Raw genomic sequence first — 22,388 nt, 5'->3', positions numbered from 1 at the left:
TGCTGCGTCTGCCTGATGAGCAGTCCTGCATTCACGGTGGTCCTGCATTCTCCTGGGCTTTGGGAGAAGGGAGGCCCTGACTTTCCTGTCCCGGCCCTGCCTCTGGGGTAGGGCAGTACCACTTAGCCCCGTAAGCTTAGTGGGCCTCTGGCCGGTCCACTCATGCTGGGCAGTAGGATCAATGGGAGGTCATTGCTCCCGGGTTTCTTGGCCTCCGCCCCTGATTTCCCAATCAGCAGTTTCCCCAGAGAGCCTGAGTGGTGGCGGGGGAGGCAGTGGTGGCGTTGGTGCTCCAGGGCTGGGTGAAGGTATTCCCATGCAGGAAGTCCATGCTGTGTGCTAGGCCGTGGTATACGGATTTGGCGTGATCAAAAGAAGCCTGAGATAAGTATGATGATCTCTGTATTACAGACTAGGAAGCTGAGGCTCAGAGGGGTGAAGGCCACACAGCCAGGAAGAGCCAGTATGTGAACACACTCGGGCCAAGTCTGTGCTGTCCCTCACAGGACCTGCATCCCCTCAGCTGGTCATGCTCCCTTATGACATTGTTCACCCTTATCTGCCACACGGCCAGAGCTCACGCACCTAGGAGGCTGTTATTGAGCTTTGCTCAGACTTTCTCCAGGGGGCGAGAAGTGTGTGACACTGGCCTTCCCATCCTTGCCAACTATGGGAACCCCCAAACCCTAGAGTGGGGGAGGGGCTGTCTCAGCTTTCCCCAGGCTCCACCTCTGACACTTCTTTTTTTTTGCGGGGGGGTGGGTTAAGTAGAAAAGAATAGCTCTATCGCTTTGCCAGGCAAAGGGGGACACAGCGGGCTCATGCCCTGAAAACTGTGTGTTCCCTCTGATATTTCGACCACCTTAACCAGTCCGAGAGCCAAGAGCAGGGAGTTGAAGAAAAGAGCAAGTGACAAGTGACTCCACCCTCCTCCCAACCCCGGCGAGAGAGGTGACAGAGCAGCCCCGAGGACAGGTAGATGCAGCCCTTGGACAGCTTTGGGCTGTTTTATCAGCAGCTGTGCCTTGAATGTACCCACAGGTGAGGTCTCCCACTTCTGGGAAACAGGCTCAGAGCTAATGAATCCTCAGGACTTGCCCAAGCTCTGTGCCTGGAGCCAGGAACCGCCGCCCAACTTCCAGTATCCCTGAACCTAGCTCAACATCTCCCTGAGGTCACTTCCTATCCAGCTCAGTAGCAGCATGATGTCACTTCCTGTCCTAGGAGGGTCTTTCTGTCACTTTCTCATCCTGGAACTAGCTCAGATACAGGGTTAAAGACACCCTGGTTGCGAAGTTGTGATGGTAGTTTACCCCTCTATTGGCTTGTTTTGATCTTTCCGTTAATAATGATAACGACAGAGACAAGATAATAACCATAGAACACGAGCCATTTATTGACAGACTGGTCTGTGCCAGGTACTTGGCCTACGTTACATAAATTCTGACAACAAGCCTTCAAGGCATGTCATATTGTGCCCATTTTACAGATGAGGGCTTGTCCATCTGTCTGACACGGAAGCCCATGCTCCTTTCACGTTCCATGTGATGTCTCCCCCAGAACATCCCAGCCCCTGTGTTCCCTTTGCTCTAAGAGGTCAAGAGGCTGAGTCTCCCTCCCATCTGCCCTGAGAGAGAAAAATGCAGGGAAAATAGCAATTCAATTGCAGGGCACACAAACCACCATGGCCTTTGGCTCTATCCTGGCTTTCCCTCTGTATCTTTGCTTCAGGTAAGCCTCGCCCTCCAGCCCACGCAGGTTTCCTGAACTGCAGGAGCAAAGCTCGGAGGAGATGAGCTCCTCCCACAAGCCCACCCCACCAAGGCAGCATCACAGGTGTGTTGTCGGCAGACCCATGGGCAGGCTCTAACCACGCCCACCCCCAGAACAGCATTGCTGTAAACAGCACTTCCTTCCTCTCTCCTGCAGCCTCCCTCCTGCCCCTCTCTGACTGCGGGGGGAGTCACCCTGTCTCACGCACAACCTTCACAGAGGAAAGAGAAAAGCAAAGCAAGACCAATGGCCAGAGCTCAAGGGAGAACCAGAGAAGCAGGGAGAGGAGACGCAAATTTCCTACAGTGACACAGCCCATAGGTGGCGGATGCTGGCAGTGGAGGAGGCAGTGGGCGCGGAGAGGCGGGGAGTGGCAGGGAAGGGTGCAGCTTCCTACCTGTGATATTGACCTCCACCTGGCCTGAGCGGGTGCCGATGGGGTTGGTGGCCTCACAGACGTAGGTTCCTGCCAGGCTGTAGTTGATAGGTCCCCTGAAGAAGAGAGTTCTGTTCTGGGCCTCCACACCCTTGGGGAGGGAGCCATTCAGCCTGCAGGGATTGGGAGACAAGGCAGACGGTTATGACTCTCCAGCCCCAAGAAGCTGCCCCTGTGTCACCCACCTGACTTCAACACCATCAGCCCTTTGGCTGAGTTAACAGGCAGCATCTGTCTCGGAAGGGGTAAAAACAATAAAAAACAACAATCATCTCCTGCATTTGGCAGTTTTGTATCATTCAGTGTTTCACATTTGCTCATCACAGCACTGACATGCAGACAGGACAGGTAGATACTGGTCCCACTTAACAGAAGAGAAACAAGGTTCAAGGCCAAGGAAACATAGCTAGAAAGTGACAACTGGAGTTCTAGCCAGAGCTTTGGACCCTTGGCACAGTGCTCGTTCCACCACACTGGTTCCTGGTAGTTGGTCCTTGGTTTCCTGGGTAGCTGGTTAATAGTCTGGGGTCCTAATCCCAAATCTACTAAAGCTGCACCACTGGGGTCATGGCCTAGAATTTTAACAAGCTACTCAGGTAACGAGATGTGACCCATGTTTAGGAATTACGTTCCATTTCACCATCTCATTTTCTTGCTGGGCATGTCACAGGTCTTTTTCACGTGGGGAGAGTCCTAGAAGGTTCCTGAACACAGGAGACCTTTTCCTTCCTCCTGATCCTCCATGCCACAAAACTATTATTCTGCTGGACCCGGAGCTGAAATTGGCAAGCGGGCCCTGCCCACTCGCACCTTCAGAACTACTTCTGGTTCCAGGAAGTCGATGGTAACAAACAGCTAACGTGTGTCAGTGCCTTCTACTCCCTAGAAAAAGAATGTAGACACGATCTGGGCAGCCGTCTTCTGGCCACCCATGTCAACCTGCTTCTTAGTTTCCCCACGCCCCTGTCTTTCTGCTTTCTGTGTGTTCCATCCAGCTCTTCTCTGGGAAGAACCTTGGCTCAGGCCATCAGAGCTGGCGGGGGGGTGGGGGGTGAGACTAGACCCTTTGAGGTCCAGGTCCCAAGTCCACGAAGCCAAGAACGGGAGGATGGGCCTTGGGGCGAGCACTCTATGAACACAGGCATTCTGGGCTGACTGCTGTCTCTTCCCTGAGAATCTGGGGGTGCTGGAGAGAAGGAAAAGGAACAAAGAAAGATCTGGGATGCTCCAGAAAGCCAGCTTCCCTGGGGACACCTCGATAAAAATAAATACTGGGGGCTGGGGTGGGAGTGACTCAAACTGAATCACCAAAGGGGAATGACAACATTCTTTATTAGGGAGCCGAAGGAAGGCAGATCACGAGGGAAGCCCCCCTGGCAGAATGGTTTGTCCCAAGGACCCTGATGCTGTCATACAAGGGGGTGTATGTGTGTGTGTGTGTGTGTGTGTGTGTGTGTGTGTGCGTGCGTGTCTCTCATGGCCCCTCTCCCCTTCTCACCGAGCAACCTGAGCCTAGACCTTCATTTCCTCCCTGCCCAAGGTTTCTGGAGGTGGGGTGGGTGGGCCTCCCTGTGACCAGCAAGGTTCCGGCAAGGCGACCAGCCAGCCCCGCAGCACTTACGTGGTCCAGTGGAACTCGGTGGCTGGGGGGTTGGCATCAGCTTTGCACTTGAGCTTCACGTCCATCCGCTGCAGGTACCAGTTCCCATCAAACCCCTCGATGGTCACCTCGGGCTCGTCTGTGGGACAAGAGGTGATGTTTGAAAAGGGTGAGGTCAGGAGAGCAGGACTTGGGTGAGGGAGGCTCTGATGGGGAAGGGATGGAAGGGGAAGTGACATGGAAACAGCAGGAAGAGGGGGAAGAATGACAGGGAGGGTGGAGGTCACGGACCCTCGGAGCAGAAATAGCAGGGGAAAGAGAGGGTGGGCAAAGGGAGAAGAGGCGGGGAGGACAAAGAACCCCCAGAAAGAGAGAGGGAGGAGGAAGGAAAAGAGGAAGGATAAGGGGTGAGGGAAGGCAGGGTGGGGAGAGTGATGGGAGGTGAGAAGCAAAGGAGGGAGGGCTGGCGAGGGTGGGGGTGGTGTGAGGGGACCACGGCGCCTGCCCCACCCCGGGAGACCCAGCCCTCCGACACTCTGCCCCGCTCACACTGCACATTGAGGGTGAGGCTTTCCCGGAAGCGGTCCATGTGGTAGTTGACGATGCAGGCCAGGGATTGCTGGTGGGTTTCCCGGCTGGGCACCAGGCGGTAGCGGCTGATGACGGTCACCGTGCCATTGGGGTTCCGGATCTCCTGGTACTCCGCCTCACCCTTCAGCCGCGTTTCCCAGGACACCACACTGGGAGGCTTCCCATTGGCCGAGGTGCAGGTGGCCACCAGGACCTTGTCATCCTGCCCCTTCCTGGCTCGAAGCACTGCCTGGGTGCCCTCTATCCAGTTGGTGGGTTTGGCTGTGGGGAACCAGAGAGAGCCATGAGTCTGGCTCTGTTGCCTCATCAAGGACACACAGGCCAGGAGGGCAGGTACCTGCCAGGCCTTGCTCCAGGTCACCCTGGCCATCCATGCCTCTCAGCTATGCTTCACCAAAGCCCCTCCCAGCACTTCTCACAGGGACCTCTTCGGGTCTAACCCACAGCCTTCCTGCTCTAGTCTTTGTATCCCCTTTTGTCAAGTGGAAGTCTTCTTGGAGTGCTGCTGTGCTCAAGCGGCTCTCTCCTTTACCATGGCGTCTGCCTCCTTCCTGGCCACCTGGAAAGTGCCCCACGGTGGGGCTCCAACCTGAATACTGATCCTCAGCTCTGTCCACAGCGAAGGCCCAGCCCCCATCCCTAGTGAACTGAGACAGCCTGGTTAGAAGGGACCAGAAGTGCCACGTCCAGAGCACGGGAGCATGCTGACCCAAGGAGAGCATCTGGGGCCACTGAAGATGGCCAAGCGCCCAGGCCACAGGCCCCACCCAAGCAGAGAGGAGTGGTCAGGTCAGCTTACCCATCACAGTGAGATTGAGCTGGCTCTCTCGATTGCCGGCAGGGAAGGTGGCAAACTCGCAGATGTAGACGCCCTCATCCTCCAGCTCCAGGCGGGAGAGGCGAATGGTGCCATCTGTGAAGGAGGGCCGTAGGAACTCCACGCGCTCGCGGTAGGGCGCCAGCACCGAGACGCCCATGGCCGGGTTGTAGATGGCCACGTTCTGCTTGGAGCCATTGGTGGCCTTCTGCCACGTGACCTGGGTGATCTTCACGCCGGGCAGCGGGTTGGCGAAGCTGCAGTGCAGCACCACGTCCGTGCCGATGAAACCGTACATGGAGTCGTTCACCTGGACCACCTGGGTGTGGGCGCCTGGTCGAGGGAGATGGCAGAGGGTGGTCAGGGACAGCCACAGCCCCCGCCCCAACTCCCTGTGCGCTGGTCTTCTATTTTCCAGTAGTCATTATTTAAAAAATTCTGACTCTAAAATAATAATTGCTTGTTATAGAAACACTGTTGTGGGCAATACTAAAAAATACTGAGAAGAAAATGACAACAACCCATGATCCCACCACTTGGACAATATCACTGATCATCTGATAGGAAGTGTTCTCTTTTACAGCCTTCTCTATACATCCAGGTAACCATCTGTTTTTTTAAACAAAATCAGAACCGTACCGTAATCTGTTCCATAAACTGTCCTTTCACTTAGTGATATATCATCAGTGTTGCTCCATGGCAGTAAATATCCGTCCACACCCTTATTTTTGATGAGGGTTGAATGTGCTGCTTTTTGAGCAGAGGCTCAGCAGAGGAGCCACCAGCTGCTTCACCTTCCTGGACCTCGGTTCCCTCGTCTGATAAATGGGGCGGATAATCCAGTCCTCTCTAGCTCACAGGTTGCTAGGAGAACCAAATGGTATGACGGATGAGAAAGTGTCAGGAGGCAGGAAGCGCTGGGGGAGCACCGGGGCCCACAGTGGCCATCATTATGGACACCTCCACTGCCTTCTCCCTCAGGAAGGGCTGAGGGCCCGGGCCCTGGGGTGCACTGGCTTGGCCCCTCTTACGCAGCAAGGCAGCCGCACAAGGCTCAGCCTCTCTGGCTCTAACTCGCCTTCACAATCAAGTCTGGATGTCTTAACTTGGCATTTGACGTCCTTATCACCTGGGTCCTGCCTTTCTGTCCACGTCTCTCCATACATGAGGCCTTCCAACCAGGTCAGACTGGACCCCTCCTTAGAACGTGCCATATTTCTGTGTTTCCTTCTCCCTCTTCCCATTTATGTATCAATTTCTGAGTCTATTATCAGCACTGGAGTCACGTCAATGAGCAATTCAGTCCCAGCCTCCAAGGAGCACAGAGCCGTAGATGCTACATGTCTAGGCTCCTGTTCCTCTGGTCCCCTGGAAGGCCCTGCCCCTTTTCCACCTATGGATATCCCACTCAGGCCGCCTCCTTTGGGAAGCTTCCCTGATCCTCCCAACCCTATTACAGCTCTTTTCTGCCTGGGAATGTGGTTGTTCACACCTCTGGCTTCTCCTCTGCCAGACGGTGAGCTCCTCCAGAGCAGCGTCTGTGTCTTTTCCATCCCTGTAGCCCCAGCGCCTAGCCCAGTATCCAGCACACAGTAGGTGCTCAGTAAATATTTGTGGCCAGACAAATGGCACTGGAAGCCGTGAGAGGAGAGATTTGCAAGAGGGAGGGAGTGATCAGTGGCATCGAATGAATGAATAAATTCCCTCTACTCTCCCTACCGATTTTGCTTTATTCCATCTCAAGTGGCTTCTGTTTGGGCTTTTCCTTAACCCTGAACTTGGCTCAGTCCTTCCCTCCAGCGGGCTCACTCCTGAGCTCTGTCATCAGCCGTCCTTCCATTCTTATTTCAGTTACTTTATTGAGTGCCATCAATAACATCAGTATCAGGCCCTGGACTGACCCAGAGCCCGAGGGGTGGCCTAAACGCGCCCCCCACTACGGGAGTCTGCTGCTCCAGCCTGGGAACTCGGGGCTTACGCTTGCCTCTGCACGATGGAGGTGTGAGCAGGCCACACTCCTCTGAAGGGTCCCGAGACCACGGTCAGTGAAGTATGCTGGCCTCCACACCTCCTCTCAAGAAGGTACAGGCCAGGTCTCTCCAGGCACTGCGGTATCCCCTGTGTTTGGCACACAGTAGGCACTCAAGACACGCCTGCTGAATAAGTATATCATTGGTCCTCCAAGCTAGGCCCTCGCCACGCTCTGAAAGCTTCCCTGACAGTCCCCTTCTCTATGCCCGCTCACGTCCACACAGCCCTTCAAGGTCCACCTGGGGTACCACCACCCCACCCCTCCAGCTGTCCCCTTGGCCGGTCTGGGGGGTTCTGACATGTCCCCGGCAGAGAACACTGTGGGCTGGTGGGAGAATCATGCGGGAGACACCCAGCAGGGGGTCAGGAGGGCTGGCTTCTAGGCCGGCTCGTCTTGAGCTCGGCTTGGCACCTTGGCAGGTCACTTCCCCTTCCCGAGCCCTCTCTTCCTCCCCTGTAAGGGAGCAGGCTGGACTCCACGATGTCAGTGGTCCCTTCTGGCCTTAACAGTCTGATTCCCTGAACTGCAGCCCAGCCCAGCTGTGGCCTCACCCCTGACACAGTCCCACAGCGAAGTCAGTGGGCCAGTAAGCCCAGTACTCCTGCTGACTGGCCAGTTGGCAAGCACCTAAGCCCTAGCCCTTCCAGCAGGGTAAGTGGGTGCTCCCTCCCACACGCCCCAGCCTCTACTCGCCAAGCCTGCTGGCGGCTGCCCAGCGGCTGAGATAATGTGGGTATAATTGGGGAACTTTCACCACACAAAGCCGGGAACAGGAAAAGCCAGTTGGGAAGGCTCGGGCCACGGTGGGGGGGTGGGTAGGGGTGTGGGCACCAGGATCCACCTTGGGATTGGTGCCAGGGCACAGTGGGGCCTGCAGTGGGACACAGCCCACCAAGCCCGCCGCCACCCCATCTCCTTTTACCCGCTGGGGATGTAGGGACAGGCAGGGTTCAGTGCCTGGAGCACAGGCTGACATTCATTCGCCACGTCCTCAGCAGTGACGTCACCCTGAAGAGCTGTGAGCGCCAGGAGGGGAGACGGCTGACTGCGGCCTGGGCGTGGGGAGGAAAGGCTTCTGCAAGGGGCTCAGGTGCCCCAGAAGCCCCCTCTCACCCATCAGCGCCTCACCAGGCTGAGGTGGCCCTCCCCATCCCACGTCTGTTTTGGGGTTGAGGCTGCTGTCTCCTCTCCTGTGTGACTCTCCCAGAAGCAACCCCATGGCAGGCGGGGCAGCGAGGAAGGTGCCTGGGTGCCCGCTCACTGCGCACTAAGTGGGTTCCCTGGGTTCCTGCCCCTCTGCCCCCGTGATGAGCGGGCAGGCGGGCGGGAGGACCTCTAAGGAGCAGGCAGGTGCATCCTGACACGGGCCTCTCTGCCTACAGCTTACTGTTAGCCTTGTCTGCTCTTTCCACTGTAAGCATCTTTGCCGCAGATGCCTTTGCCACATTTCTTGCCGCATAACTAATTGTCCGTAAGGCAATTTTGCCGAAAAAGATAAAATAATAAAACATAAATGAGGGACATTAAAAAGGCCATAATGAAACAGGAGAAATGAGTAACAAAATTAAAAAGACCTTATTGCAAAATACAAAATATTTGAATTTAAAATGTGTGTAGGGACTTCCCTGGTGGTGCAGTGGTTAAGAATCTGCCTGCCGATGCTGGAGACAGGGGTTCAATCCCTGGTCCAGGAAGATCCCACATGCCGCGGAGCAACTAAGCCTGTGTGCCACAACTACTGAGCCCACGCGCCACAACTACTAAAGCCCGTGTGCCCTAGGGCCCGCGTGCCGCAACTACTGAGCCTGTGTGCTGCAACTACTGAAGCCTGTGCGCCTAGAGCTCGTGCTCTGCAACAAGAGAAGCCACTGCAGTGAGAAGCCCACGCACTGCAACGAAGAGTAGCCCCCACTCACTGCAACCAGAGAAAGCTCGCGCACAGCAATCAAGACCCAATGCAGCCAAAAATAAAAAATAAATAAATAAATAAATAAAATGTGTGTAGATGCATGGCAATACAGTGCAAAGAACTGATTTTCTTTTGTGGGTTGTACTTGTCTAAGCAGTAAGCACTTGTCTTCCAAGTCTTTCGTTCATATTATTTTATACATTTGTTGATTCGTCTCCTCATTTGGTATCGAACTTTTTCTTTTCTGCTAAAATTTCTTCCTTCATTAAGAGAGGTATCAGTTTCCAAACACTAGGGTGCATGTTTGTAACTGAACTTTGTGTTGCGTTGGGAAAGCCTCTGCACTGCTGTGTGTTCTCGGCACATTGTCTTGTGTCCATTGATAGACTTTCCAAAAAGTTCTATGGGAAATGTGGGCTCAACTCAGTGCCTTCGAGGCCCTTGGCCTCTTTCTCTTCCAACGTAGTGTGTTTCAAAATATAAAACCAACTCTTGGGGCAAACCATCATCTTCTGTCAGCTTGATAAAGCCATCAGTAACGTCACTAACTGGAAGAAACGCTAGCACATCTCAACTACTTGAAACCAAACTGTCAAACCAAACTGTCAACCAGTTATTTTCTCTTTCATGGCAAAATCGCCTCATGGCCAATTAGTTATGTGGCAAAATGTTTGCAGTAAAAATGTTTTTGGTGAAAGCACCTAGAACTGCTGCTGTTAGCAGGGCCGGTGAGGGGACCCTGGCGGGTGGGCATAAGGGAACGCTTGGAGTATGGGGTTTGGGGTCACTGAGGGCGGGGATCCTAGAGTTGTGGAACTGGGAGGGGCTGGGAAGACTGGTAAGGGCTGAAGACTCTCCATTACCTTTCCCCCCACTTTAGGCTTAGGGACCCGGAACCCAATCCACGTGTCTTGGTCGGGGGATGCGGGGGTGAGGGGACTATGGCCTTCATTGTTTAGATTGGGCAGATTGGGAGGCTTTCAGAGAGGGGGCACACTCTACCCCAGTGACTCTGACAGCCAGGGTCAGAATGCTGCAGGCACCACTGAAAAGTGAGAAAGGGCTAGTTGAGGGCGGGGGCCCAGGAGAAGGGCCCTCCTCTGTGCAGGATGAGGTGGATTGCAAGCCTTCTCTGGAAGGCCTGAGAGAAGGGGTGCACTGCAGGGGAGTCCCCTTGGGGACCACACAGCCCCTCTCCTCGGCTGGTCCATGCCTCTCCACCAAGCACTCCAGCCCTGACAGCCCGAAAACTGATGCTTATGTCTCCCCTACCTTGCCCAAGCTCCTCCCACCCTCTGAAGAGAAGGTCACCATCCCCATCAGGTAGTATGGTGGGTTGTGAAGAGCCAGACAGTGTGGGTTTGCATGCCCCCCCTGTCACCTATGAGCTGTGAAAATTTGGGCAAATGACTTAACCTCTCTGTGCCTCAGTTTGCACTGAGGATGCACATCTGTAAAATGGGGATTATAATAATACCTATTATAAAAGTTGTTGTAATGATTAAATGAGTAAATGTGAGACTCGAGGACAGCACTTAGCACAAAATTAAATGCTCAGTAAATGTTAGTTGCTATCATCATCATCACCACCATCAACATCACCACCACCATCATCACCATCATCATCATCATCATCATCACAATCACCATCATCATCATCATCATTTCTCATTTATGAAGCAGGAGGCCTCCCTTCCCGGCACTTCATTCAACAAATATTTATCGAGCACCTTCCCAGTACTAGGCACTGTACTGTGTGCTTCTAGTCCCCCTCTTCCAGGAAGTCCTTCTGGACTCCTCCTACTTAGCTGACACCTCTATTCATTGCCCAACTGCATATAACATGAATCTGTACCCTTTTTTGTTTCCTCCATGTGTGTTTAGCATGTTTTCTACTGTAACCCCCCGTCTCCAAATAGACTGCAAGTCCCTGTGGGAGAGGGAAGGAGCAGGTTTGACCTTGGGTTGAGCTGATCATGTCACGGCTGATGCTGGCAGGGTCCAGGGCTTGGAGAGTACTCTACAGACTCTCTCTGGTTCCCCAAGCAGCTAGGGCTGGTCCACAGAAGGTACCATCTCTTCTTCCCCACAGGCTCCCTCTTACATGAGAAGCAGAGGCTGTCCCAGATGTGGGAACCAGGACCACCAAAATGGTAGCACAGTGGAGCTCAATGGACCATGCAACTCATCATTTTACAAAGGAGGAGACAAGGGTCCAGAGCAGTTGGGTCACTTGCTCAGGAACACAGAACAGCAGTACCCAGCCCAGTGCTCTTCCCAACCTGCCATAAAAATAGACTCAGGTTCTCCATCTAATGCTCCAGGGCCTCATTCTGGGTGGTGTCCCTCCTGTGTAATCTCAGTGCCTCCATTGCTCCCTTGGAGAAATGGCACAAAAATACCAGTTATAATACTGTAGCCACAGTGCCTGCGGGCTACCTGCGCTGGGCTTGGCGGGCAGGTGGGTCAAGGGGCTGGGGGCCAGGGATGGAGCCCCCGTCGGAGTCCAGTGACTACGTGTCAGGTGCAAGGTCAGAAACAGGGACTTTTGGGAGCCCAGGTGGGGGGCACCTGCAGGAGGCTGCTATGCACAGAGCAGGAAGAAGCCAGGGAGGTGGGGAGTGAGGGTTAAGAGATCCACTGGGACCTGTGTCCTTGGCAGAGGGGTTCTTTTTTTTTCTCTCTCCAGTTTTCTTATTCTTTTTTTTAAATACTATTCTATTTTATTAATTAATTAATTATTTCTGTCTGTGTCTGGTCTTAGTTGCGGCACGCGGGATCTTCCCTCAGGCTCTTCATTGCGGCATGCAGGCTTCTCTCTAGTTGTGGCGCGTGGGCTCCAGAGTGTGTGGGCTCTGTAGTTTGCGGCACGTGGGCTCTCTAGTTGAGGCACGTGAGCTCAGTAGTTGTGGCATGCAGGCTTAGTTGCCCCATGGCATGTGGGATCTTAGTTCCCCGACCAGGGATCGAACCTGCATCCCCTGCATTGGAAGCCAGATTCTTTACCACTGGACCACCAGGGAAGTCCCAGCAGAGGGGTTCTTGCATCCTGAGGATACCAATGAATGAGTCTGTTTCTTTTCCTGACCTCATGCCCTGCCTATTTTCTCCCTGGCCACCCTATGAGCTCCAGGATCTGGGACCCAGGTCCTGGGGACCTGTGCATACGTGCCTCAGTTTCCCCACTGGCACTGGGGTCGGGCAGTTTGGGCTGCCTTCGTGGCTTCTCAGAAGTGCTGAGCCAACAAGGCAGGCATCAGGCCGGCCCCCGAGACGTCACGGACCTGCAAAAGCCCCAGCTCAGCAACAAAACACAAAGGCTCCTCAGCTGTGGCCGACAAACCTGCTCCCCAGGGCCCTGCCCGCCTGCCCTGCCTGCCACCGAGCTAATCCGAGGCTGGGGCCACGGGTTCCCACGCAGCGGGGTGTGGCCCAGAGCGGGGGCTGCTCTCCTCCCCGTACCCACCTCGACCAGTTTGTCCCCACCTTTGAAACCTCAGACCCCTCTCTCCCTAGCCGAGCAGGCTGGGACTGGGCCCATGTGGAGGGTGAAGGGGAGGGCCGGGGCCGGGGGATTCAGAGATTTCTGGCACAGGCTACCTCTTCTTTGGTGCCCGACTCCTTTCCTGAGACTCTGCCTGGGCGCCCTCAGTTGGGTGGGCAGAAGTGGCAGGCCTGGCCTGGGTGGGAGGCACTGGGCCCTGCAGAAGGGGCCTCTCTGAAATCGGCATCCTTTGGGATCCATCTCTAGGGCTTTCCAGGGATGCTCCCCTGCTCCCTGCCCTGGAACTGGTAGAAAGGAACAGGACATCCGGTGAGAAACCAGCTAAGTGGTAAGTGGGAATGACTCACCCATTGGAGGGGGAGAGCCTCCAGACGAAACCCTGCTGAGTCAGCACAGTGACCTAAAGGTTATAGGTCCCCTCCTCCCAGTGCAGCTACTTCTCCAAATGTCAACTCCCAGGACTGCCTAGCTCCTCACTTTCTGGTGTCATGGCCTAACCTCATGGGGGAGAGGCTAGTGAGGTAGAGGGTGAGATTCGGAAGGATTCCCCTTCCTAGGGTTCCCTCCTCTGGGAAGATTTTGCCAATCAGTGTCGCCTGGACCCAATCGTTCTGCCAGCAAGAACCCACATGAGCAGGGCTCTCACTGAAGTCCTTTGAACTTGTCCTGTCTCGTATCTATGCCCTGGGCATGTTTCCCTATTAGTTCTGGAGCTCCCCAAGTGCCCAGGCTACATCTCCAGCCTCCAGCCTCTCCTCTACATCCAGGATGGGGTCCGGGGTGAGCCAGGGCAGAGGGCTCAGTGAGGAAACAGAGAAGTGGCAGCTGGCCCAGCTCCCGTCCCTGCACCCCTAGCCCCCCGTCACTGGGTCTGGACACGGCAAGAAGGCGTGAGGGCTGAGTCTAGGCTGAGCAGCCCGGGCCGGTGCCACTGTTAGCTCAGCACTAATGTTCCCCCTGCCTCCTGCAGAGCAGGGGCTTTGCCTGGTGGGATTCTCTCTGGGAGCAGTGCCTACTGGGACGGCCCCAGGTGTCCTGGATCCTTGCGTCCCCTCCACATCCACCTTACCAGCAGAGGTGATGACATGCCGTGATCCCACAGCCAGGGGCTAACTGCTACTGTCCGAACCCAGGCGCCTCCACCCCTCATTTGGGGTCACAGAAACCGCCAATGCTTTCCTCTGGGCCGATGCACACCCTCCTCTACTCCCCACGCGGAGCTGGTTAATGACGGGCTGTGGGGCTGGCGCCCGGCGCCTGGGGCGCGTGAGCACAGTGCGCGGGAGAGGAGGGGGCGCGGCAGCCTGGGCAAAGCCCCAGAAGGAGCCGGAGTGGAAGCCCGGGATCTTCCAGACGGGCTGGGCCGGCCCTGCTCTCTGGCAGCGCGGAAGTCCCTGGGGAGCGGTGGCGGTGGGGCCTGCTCTGGTCCCATCTCTCCCTGAACCCTAGGAGGAGAGGTTGGGGGATGGGGATGAATCAGGGAGCTGGGTTTTGCCTTCTCCCACTGAGGAGCAAGTGGCCAGAGACACCTGGGCGGCTCTCCTCTAGGCCTGTTTTCACGCTGGCTGCCCATCCCCAAAGCCCAGGGTAGGCTGGACTTGAGCAGCTCCTGACTCCACTCCTGGCATCCCAGCAACAGGGAGCCTCTCTCGGCTCTGCCCCCTCCGTCTCTAGCCTTCAGGCTTCGCCTCTCGGTCCTCTCTGTACTGCTCACCTGTCACCTTTCCTCTGGCCGGATGGTGGGAAGGGAGGGTACTTACTGGAAATTGGGAGAGGTGGGCTCTGGCCCCCATTACTTGGTCACTTTTTTCTGTATGGCCTTAGGTAGGGCAGTTTGCTTCTCTGACCTTAGTTTCCTTTTCTGTAAAACAAGAGTGCTGGACCCCATGTCCCTGGAGGACGTGACTTTGGATGTCACCTGTCCAGCTCTCTCTCTGCCCCTGCTCTGCACCTTCCCTGGATCAGCCTCTGGAACTTCTCTACCAAGCGGGTGCTCTACCTCTGTATACTGCCCAGCTTCTCCAAGAAGACCTCCCAGATTAAGTGGAATGCCAGGAAAATCCAGGCTGCACGACGGCAGAGCCGGGGCCCACAGGGCTCTTCCACGGCCACGTAATCACCAAGCGCAGCTGGTGCTAGCTCCTAAATGCTTTTGAATTCACCTTTGTTCTCCATCCCCACCGGCTCCAATCCAGACTCCTCCTAAGTCCCCTCCCTCCAGCTCAGCCCCTTTCCTACCCACCCGCGCCTCCAGCAGAGTCTCACTTCCTTATTTTCTCAACATTCCTGGACTGGGAACCCCCAGTGAAGTAAATCCCACCCCCTTTCCTTTGAACCCAGCACCTACCATCTCATCCCTGCAGCCCTGTGCCCTTCTTCTCCCCATGCCTTGCCCCTGGTGCAGGCCACCATCATCTCTCGCCCAGTCTACTGTACTATAATGCCAAGGGTACATACCTGCCTCCAGGCTTCCTCCTCTAATCCATTTTCTGCTCTCTAAAATACAAATCATTCTCAATTTAAAATCCTTCCATGGCTTCCTACAGCCCTCAGGATCAAATCCAAAGTCCTTTTGGGCTCTGGACCTCATCTCGGGCATCTGAGACTCCAGCTGCCTCTCCCCTGCCTGCTCTCTCTCTCCCGCCGCATGGGACAAGACCACCAGTTCCCTGCCACGTTCTTCCTTCCATTAAAAACACATGCCCCGGGGCTTCCCTGGTGGCGCAGTGGTTGAGAATCTGCCTGCCAATGCAGGGGACATGGGTTTGAGCCCTGGTCTGGGAAGATCCCACATGCCGCAGAGCAACAAGGCCCATGAGCCACAACTCCTGAGCCTGTGCGTCTGGAGCTTTTGCTCCGCAACAAGAGAGGCCGCGACAGCGAGAGGCCCGTGCACCGCGATGAAGAGTGGCCCCTGTTCGTTGCAACTAGAGAAAGCCCTCACACAGAAATGAAGACCCAACACAGCCAATAAATAAATAAATAAATAAATAAATAAATAAATAAATAAAAAACAAAAAAAACCCCACATACCCTGCTACCTGCCCACACCTCTTCATCCTTCCTGAATGACCTTAGCCTTGACTTTTGGGGAGGCTTTCCCCCCTTCCCCCATGAGTGAGGTGTTCTTACACCCCGAGGGTCCCAGGACCTCAGCATACACCTGTCATAGCATTTCCCCTACTGAGCGGAAAGATCAGGGCTTCAGCCCAGTGCCTGGCATCTAGTAAGCATTAAGGGGGCCTCAAGTGGTTGGTGGAGAAGGCTGTGAGCCGGCTGGGGTCCCAGGCCAAGGTTAGCCATTTCTCAGGTCCGACTGCAGCTTCCTGGAAATTGCACATTAGCCAAGGAGGGGGGCCTGTACTGGAGGACACAGCATGGTGTGGCCAGGTAGGGCCGGAGGACAGAGACAGAAGGTGAGGCCTCACATCTGCATGGAAGGGAAGCAGGTCAGGGCCTGAATCTCCTCCTTCCTGATGGAAACCAGGAAGCTACACCCCCAAAAGGTGTAGGTCTGCCTGACCTCTTGTCTGCCCCCCAACCCCATATCCTCCGCTTGCTTCCCACTTGCCACCTTCCGATTCTTTCCTCTGTCCTCTGCCCCAGTTCCTAGCACCCGGCCGCACTTCCTTCCTCACTCCAGACCATAAGGTGAAAAATATTCTTCTCACCCAAGCGAGCTGTGGCCCTGTGGCCCTGAGGCCCTGCTCCTGAGGTCTCAGCCCTGCAAAGCCTGCACGCTCCCCAGCTCCACGCCCCTCACTACACAGCCTGGATTTCTCCCGGCCTGGCCAGGCTTTTGAGGCTTCAGAGACCTGGAACCACCTGGCTCTCAGGCCAGGATTCAGACAGGTCCCCTCTCTGCAGCTGACGCCAGCAGTCTCCACCCCGGCTGCAGCAGACGACATATCTCGCAGCAGACACACGGCAGCCCGGATTCCCCTCAGCAATGTGCGTTTGTAATGACACATTTTGGGGAGTGTAGGCAGCAGCCTCCTCGGAAGGCTAGTGTGGGCTGGGAGAGGCGGGGGGCTGCCGGGAAAACAGAGGGAGAATTCCCCAAGCCTCCCAAGGCTCAGGGGTGACAGATGCATTGTCTCAGCCCTGTGGGTTCCATGCCGACGGTCACCACCTGTTTAGAAGTGGTGGTCTCTTGATCTGCCTCTTACCAGGAGGGGCCTGTCAGACTACCCCAGTGCCCAGCTCCAGACGCCCAGGCGGCTGCCTGCCCCAATGGCAGGGGGCTGGGCCCGTACAGGGAAGGGAAGGCAGTCAGGCGGGTATATGGTGCCAGCCTCAGGGAAGGCTCAATCTAAAAGGGCAGGGTTGGGGTGGGAGACTGATGGGGAAGGGGTTAAGAGAAATATGGCGGCGGGCGGGGGGATGTAAGTAATCCATTCATCCATGAGCACTGACTTTGGATTCAGATAGACCCAGGTTTGTATCAGCTCCTTATTCGCTGGGTGACTGAGCAAGTTGCATCAACCTCTCTGTGCTTCAGTTTTCTCATGTATAAAAGGGGAACACTTATAGGACTGTCTCCTGGGGTGGATTTGAAAATTAAATAATTCACATCAGTTCTTAGCGCAGTGCTTGCCACAGTTACGCTACACAAGTGGTTGTATTATTGTCACTATTATAGTCTTGGGGAAAGGAGCTACCTAGGAGTCAGGTAAGCTGGTTTCCATCCCAGCTCTACCAACCCGCCATGTGATCTTGAGCAAGTCCCTGCTGTGATAAGGCCACTCTCCCAGGGCAGGGGCCCTCAACCTCAGCACTGCTGACACTTGGGGCCTGATACCCCTCGTCGTGGGGACCGTTCCGTGCACGTGGGCCATTTAGCAGCATTGCTGGCCTCTACCCGCTCCACGCAGTAGCAGCCCCCCTCAGGTGTGACAGCCAAAACACCTCTAGACATTGCCGAGTGTTCCCCGGGAGGCAAAACTGCCTCCAGCTAAGACCACTGGCCCCGAGGAAAGGGCATGAAGCTCAGGCAGGGGTGTTGGAGTGCGGGACGGAGGCGCAGGGCAGACCGGAGCCAGCTGGGTGAGGAGGGGAGTGGGGAAGAGGGTCGGGGGCACTCCAGAGGGGAAGTGTCCTGATCTCCCTTGGGGCAGAGGAGCTGCAGGCTCCTGTCTGGAGAGCCTGCTCCCGACCCGGTAGGAGCAGGTGCGTGGTTGGGGGGAACAGGCGGAGAGAACAGGAGGCCTAGGGCGTTTGCACCTGACTGCTGTTTGCTGTCAGAACATGGGTGACAGAGTGGCGTGCAGTCCTCAGAGGACAGAAGAGCATGGGGGAGGGGGAGTCGGGGACAGAGGCGCAGACAGGGAGACGCTCAGTGCCAAGAGACCGCAAAGACAAGAGGGCTGTGTTTCTAAGAGCAGAAACGAGGTCGGCAGCATCTTCCTTCGGCTGGTAAACTGCTATCATTTCGGAAGGATTGTCACCTCATTTGGTTCCTGCTTAAGTGAAATCCACAACATGTGTTCTCTGCATTAGTGGAGTGCTTGTGCTTAATTAGTGGCAAATTCTTTCATATTAAAGTCATTAAGTTTTGCCGTTTGCTCTTCTCACCCCCGGCCTGGCTCGCCTCTGTCTTTCCTTTTAAGGCAGGTGGCCTGATTGCTGCCGTGCAGGTTGTTCAGCCTCGAGGCCTCAGGAGATGAGTGGGCATGCGCACGTGTGCGCGCGCGCGCGCGCACACACGCGCACACACACACACACACACACACACACACAAAAACACCACCCCTCCCTGTGGCATCTACAGCACCAGCCCTTGTGCCCATCCCACCCTGGGCTGGCATTTGCGGCTCCCAGCACCTCTGTCCACTCCCCAGCCTCCTCCACGTGGGCTGGCAGCTCTGCGTCCTGTCTCCCCCGCCCACCCCGCCTCTGGGGGCTCCTCCTGGGCAAGGCTTTAGGGTCAGAATTCTTCCTGCCGGGAGGGACTCTAGGGCTGGAGTGGGAGGGATCGTCCAGGCTGCAGGGTGTGGGCGGGGCCACTGCTGCTCACAGGACAATGACGGGGTGGCAGGACTACACTGGACTTGCCCCGCCGGTGCAGCAGTGAGGGTCTCAGGAGGAATGCTGGGGTGCGGGGGGGCGGGGTTGGGGGGGAGACGGGCTCTTGACCCCGCCCCACAGGATGGCCTCGGTCTCACTGGTCCCTAGTGCTGAAATGCAGCGGCCTCTGCGAAGATGCTTTGTAGCCACAGCACAGTGGCAACCCTGGACTCTTGGCAGGGCGTGGGGGTCAGTGATTAGGGCCCAGGACAACCTCTTCCCCTCTACTTGCTTCTGAACAGGCTTAAGAAGGAGAAGGGGCCTGAGAGGGAGAAGGTGGCCGCTGTAGGCACCAAGCTTGCTATTTCATTTCTGGGCAGGACGCATGGGTCCGTCCGGACCAAATGAGCAATACTGTAGCCACATTGCAGCCCAAGGCTTAGCTCAGACGTAATGTTCCCAGGCAGGGCAGGAGGGGCCGGCTCTCTGCTGGGCCCCCTCACTGTACAGATGGTACAAGGACAGAGCCAGGCCTTGGGCGTTGGCTCCCGGGACGCTTTCTGTTGACTGTGGGGATGGGGGATGGGAAGAGGGTGCTCCCGGGCCTGCAGACGGGGCCTCCTCTGGATCTGGACTCGGGTGCAGGGGAAGTGTCTCGGGTGCAGCAGAAGGGCCCTTCCCTGCACAGCCCCTCCTTGGTGAAGCCTCTCCTGAATGTCTGGGTTGCCACAACCTGGCCCCAGACGTCAGCAGGTCAGCCTCCCTCTCCACATGTCCCAGTTCAGGACTGTCTCCATCCCCCCAAAGCCTTCCCTGCCACCCCATGAGCTCCGCTCCCAGGCTTCAGGCGGGCAGGGAGCAGTCTTGACCTGACCCACTCTGGGCAGCATTAAACCTCCGTACTGGGCAGGGTCTAGGGTGCAGACAAGAGGCGAGGGCAGGAAGCAGGGAACCGGCAAATGCTCGGGTCACAGTTTCTCTCTGATTGACCTTCTTCAGCTAGTGTTGCCCCAGGGGCCTCCCCTAAAGGGTCTCCAGCGGGGGGCTGGAGGTGGGCCAGGAAGGCAGGCCCCTAGGGCCCCTCAGGTCAGGGCCGAGGGCCTGCTGGGGTAGAGAGGAGGAGGCAAACCCCAGTCCTTATGCTCCCTTGGCCGAGGGGAGAACCCAAACCCCACAGAGGAGAAACTGCCCAATGCCTCAGAAATTCAGGCTTAGGTCTGGGTAGCATCTGAATGAGGCCTGGGGTGGCCTGGGTCACGGGATGCAACAGGTGAGCAGAACTTTGGGAAAAGGGAAGAGAGAGTCTTTGAACGGTCCTTCCGTCACATCCAGAACACCCTCCCCTTTCACACCCCCGCGCTCAACCCACCCTGGCTCAGCCGCCACCCCCAGCCCCGCTCCTCTCCCCAGTCCACGGCTCAAGTGAAAATGACCTTTTCTCCTCCAAACATAAGCAGGAGGTGCTGGATCCCCAACCTCTCCAACACCCCTTAGCTGTGACACCCCCAACTCACTGTTACCCCAGTGGTAACCCAGAAGAGCATCCTCCTCAAGCCGCAGTATGAACCCCCAAACCAACCCCAGCCAAGTCGCCATGTCAGCGCCAACCTAGACCACAGACCGGGGTCACGACCCTAACACTTGCGCTAACCTCTTCCTGGTTTTAACCACAGAATGAAGCACAATCCTAGATGTGGTTCTAACCTCAACTCACTCCAGATCTGAACTCAGCCTCAGCTCTGTGGTACCCCGGAAGGAAGGCAGTGACAGCTCACAGTTTTTTTCCTACCCAGTAATCCCCGACAGGGGTGGCCAGAGAAAGCGGGGTCTTCAAAGGGTCCTGACATCAAGTTGCAGGGATAGGCTGGCTGAGCTTGAAGACCTCCCTCTGTGGGTGGATCTGCCTGACGGGGGGCTCATCCTGCTCTCTCCCCAAGACACCCCATGGCCCAGGACCTTGTAGACATGTCTAGTCCCTGGGCTGTCCCTTCCCCAGCGCCCAGGAGGCTGAAAGGGGTGGTGATGGGGTACCCACTACCCAGTTTGTCCTGCTGTGATTTCAGCATCAGCGATCGCTAGCAGTGGGACCCACGATCACGTCCCACACCTTCCCCGAAGCCCAGCCTGTTCCACCTGTAAAACAGGTCTAAGCACGTCCACCTCTTTGGCTGGGGAAAGGATGGAGTGAGGGCATCTGTGTCAAATGACCCTTCCTGCCTGGCCCCACGGGGCTGCCATCTTCCCTCCCCCTCATTTCTCCTCCACTTCCTTTCTCAGCGGCGCTGAAATCATCACCCTCTTCTTGGCAAAATGCTGAGAGGAGAAGGTCCCTGCCGTTGTCACAGCCTGTCCTCTTCCCACCCTGTCGGGCCAGGGCAGGTGGGGTGAGAGGGAACCCAAGAGGCAGGGGGAGAAAACCCCAAGCCCTGGTCACTTCCCCCCAGCCCTGCCCACTCTCCCCCAACACGGGCAGTGCCGTTGTTTCGAGTGGGGGGGGTCTTTCCCATTCTCCCCACCCTCTGTTCCCCGCCATCCCTCTGCCCAACATGAATCTATCAGGAACCTCGCCCAGTCCCACTTCCAGCTCAGACTTGTTAGGGTTTCAGGAGTCACTGGGTAGGGGCCCGGCATGCCAGGACCTGCTTCTCGTCCTGCCTTGCAGAGAGAGCTAGCACGTAGTCAGCAGGGCACAATACCCAGCGGCGGGGATGCAGCCCAGCCTCTGAGGCCACCTGCTTCCCTTCCCTTCCCCGCCCTCCCTCTCCTTCCCATTCCCATGCCCTCCTCGCCCTGCCCACCGCATTGCCGGGAGCGGCCCCCAAAAGCCAGGAGTGGCCCCTGGCGGGAATGCGTATGCGTGTGGTGGGGAGCAGACCCACATTTTCTACTAAGTCTGGGAAGGGTGTTGCCTGCTACCCACAAGTGCCCCAAGACTGAGCCCATCCCCTTAGCAGCAGAAGCCAGGGGTCTCACATGCTCCCCTCCCTCCCTAGCACAGAAAGTACAAAAGGATGATGTTCCCTGCCGGGCCCCTGCCAGCCCCCTGCCAGTGGACGGTAAGAACAGTTAACACATGTATATTACCTGTCTGTGCCAGGCCGAGGTCTGAATGTTTACAGATATTAACTCACTTAATCCTCACAACAACTCCGGGAGCTACGTACCATTATTGTCTCTATCTTAGAGATGAGGAAACAGAGAGGTCAAGTAACCTGCCCAAAGTCACACAGTCGGTGAAGCCTATTTGACATGGCAGCCTGGCTCCAGAGGCTAAGCTCCTCAACACAACACCGGCTGCCCGCGGCCTCCCTCTCCCCACTCCATGAGGAGACGAGTGGCCGGCACACACCTACCGAGCCCCAGAATCGTGGGTGAGGGTGCACGTGACACCTGGGACCCTTGTCTGTTGGCAGCCATGCTGATGGGGCTGGGAAGGGCTCTTCGTTGGGAAGGCAGACACCATCCCCCCCTCTCATCCAGGCTCTGGGTGAGGCTGAGCCCCCCAACCCCACTCCTATCGGGACTACTGGGCCGGCTGGGCCCAGGGCCACCCTGGCCAAAGGGACAATTCTGGGCGCTCCAAATGCACTCTTCCCCCACTCTCTTTTCCTCCCAGTCCAGGAGCTAAGCAACTTGACTTCCAGTCCGATCTCTGGCTGTGGGTCTTCCTCTTTCTGTCCCTGGGATGCCCCACCTGTGAAGGCTGGTGTTCACATCTT

At 56.4% G+C, this 22,388-nt stretch overlaps 1 protein-coding gene across 3 annotated transcripts in view; it reads right to left on the bottom strand.

Moving 5' to 3' along the window:
- The window catches only part of NECTIN1 (nectin cell adhesion molecule 1), an 89,984-nt gene that overhangs the window by 33,554 nt on the left and 34,042 nt on the right, over positions 1-22,388 (bottom strand). For 2 of the 3 annotated variants that reach the window (XM_036860108.1, XM_036860109.1), the window contains exons 2-5: positions 5,200-5,550; positions 4,359-4,661; positions 3,831-3,948; positions 2,171-2,322 (exon numbers count right to left, since the gene is read on the bottom strand). In XM_036860108.1, the coding sequence (XP_036716003.1) occupies positions 2,171-2,322; positions 3,831-3,948; positions 4,359-4,661; positions 5,200-5,550 (924 nt within the window). Of the gene's footprint in view, positions 1-2,170; positions 2,323-3,830; positions 3,949-4,358; positions 4,662-5,199; positions 5,551-5,856; positions 6,082-22,388 lie in introns of all 3 variants that reach the window. The other variant, XM_036860110.1, reaches the window with a different exon arrangement.

This window comes from Balaenoptera musculus, chromosome 8 (genome assembly GCF_009873245.2).
Source record: "Balaenoptera musculus isolate JJ_BM4_2016_0621 chromosome 8, mBalMus1.pri.v3, whole genome shotgun sequence".
NCBI classification, from domain to species: Eukaryota; Metazoa; Chordata; class Mammalia; order Artiodactyla; family Balaenopteridae; genus Balaenoptera; species Balaenoptera musculus.
This window is presented reverse-complemented; position numbering and strand designations above follow the sequence as displayed.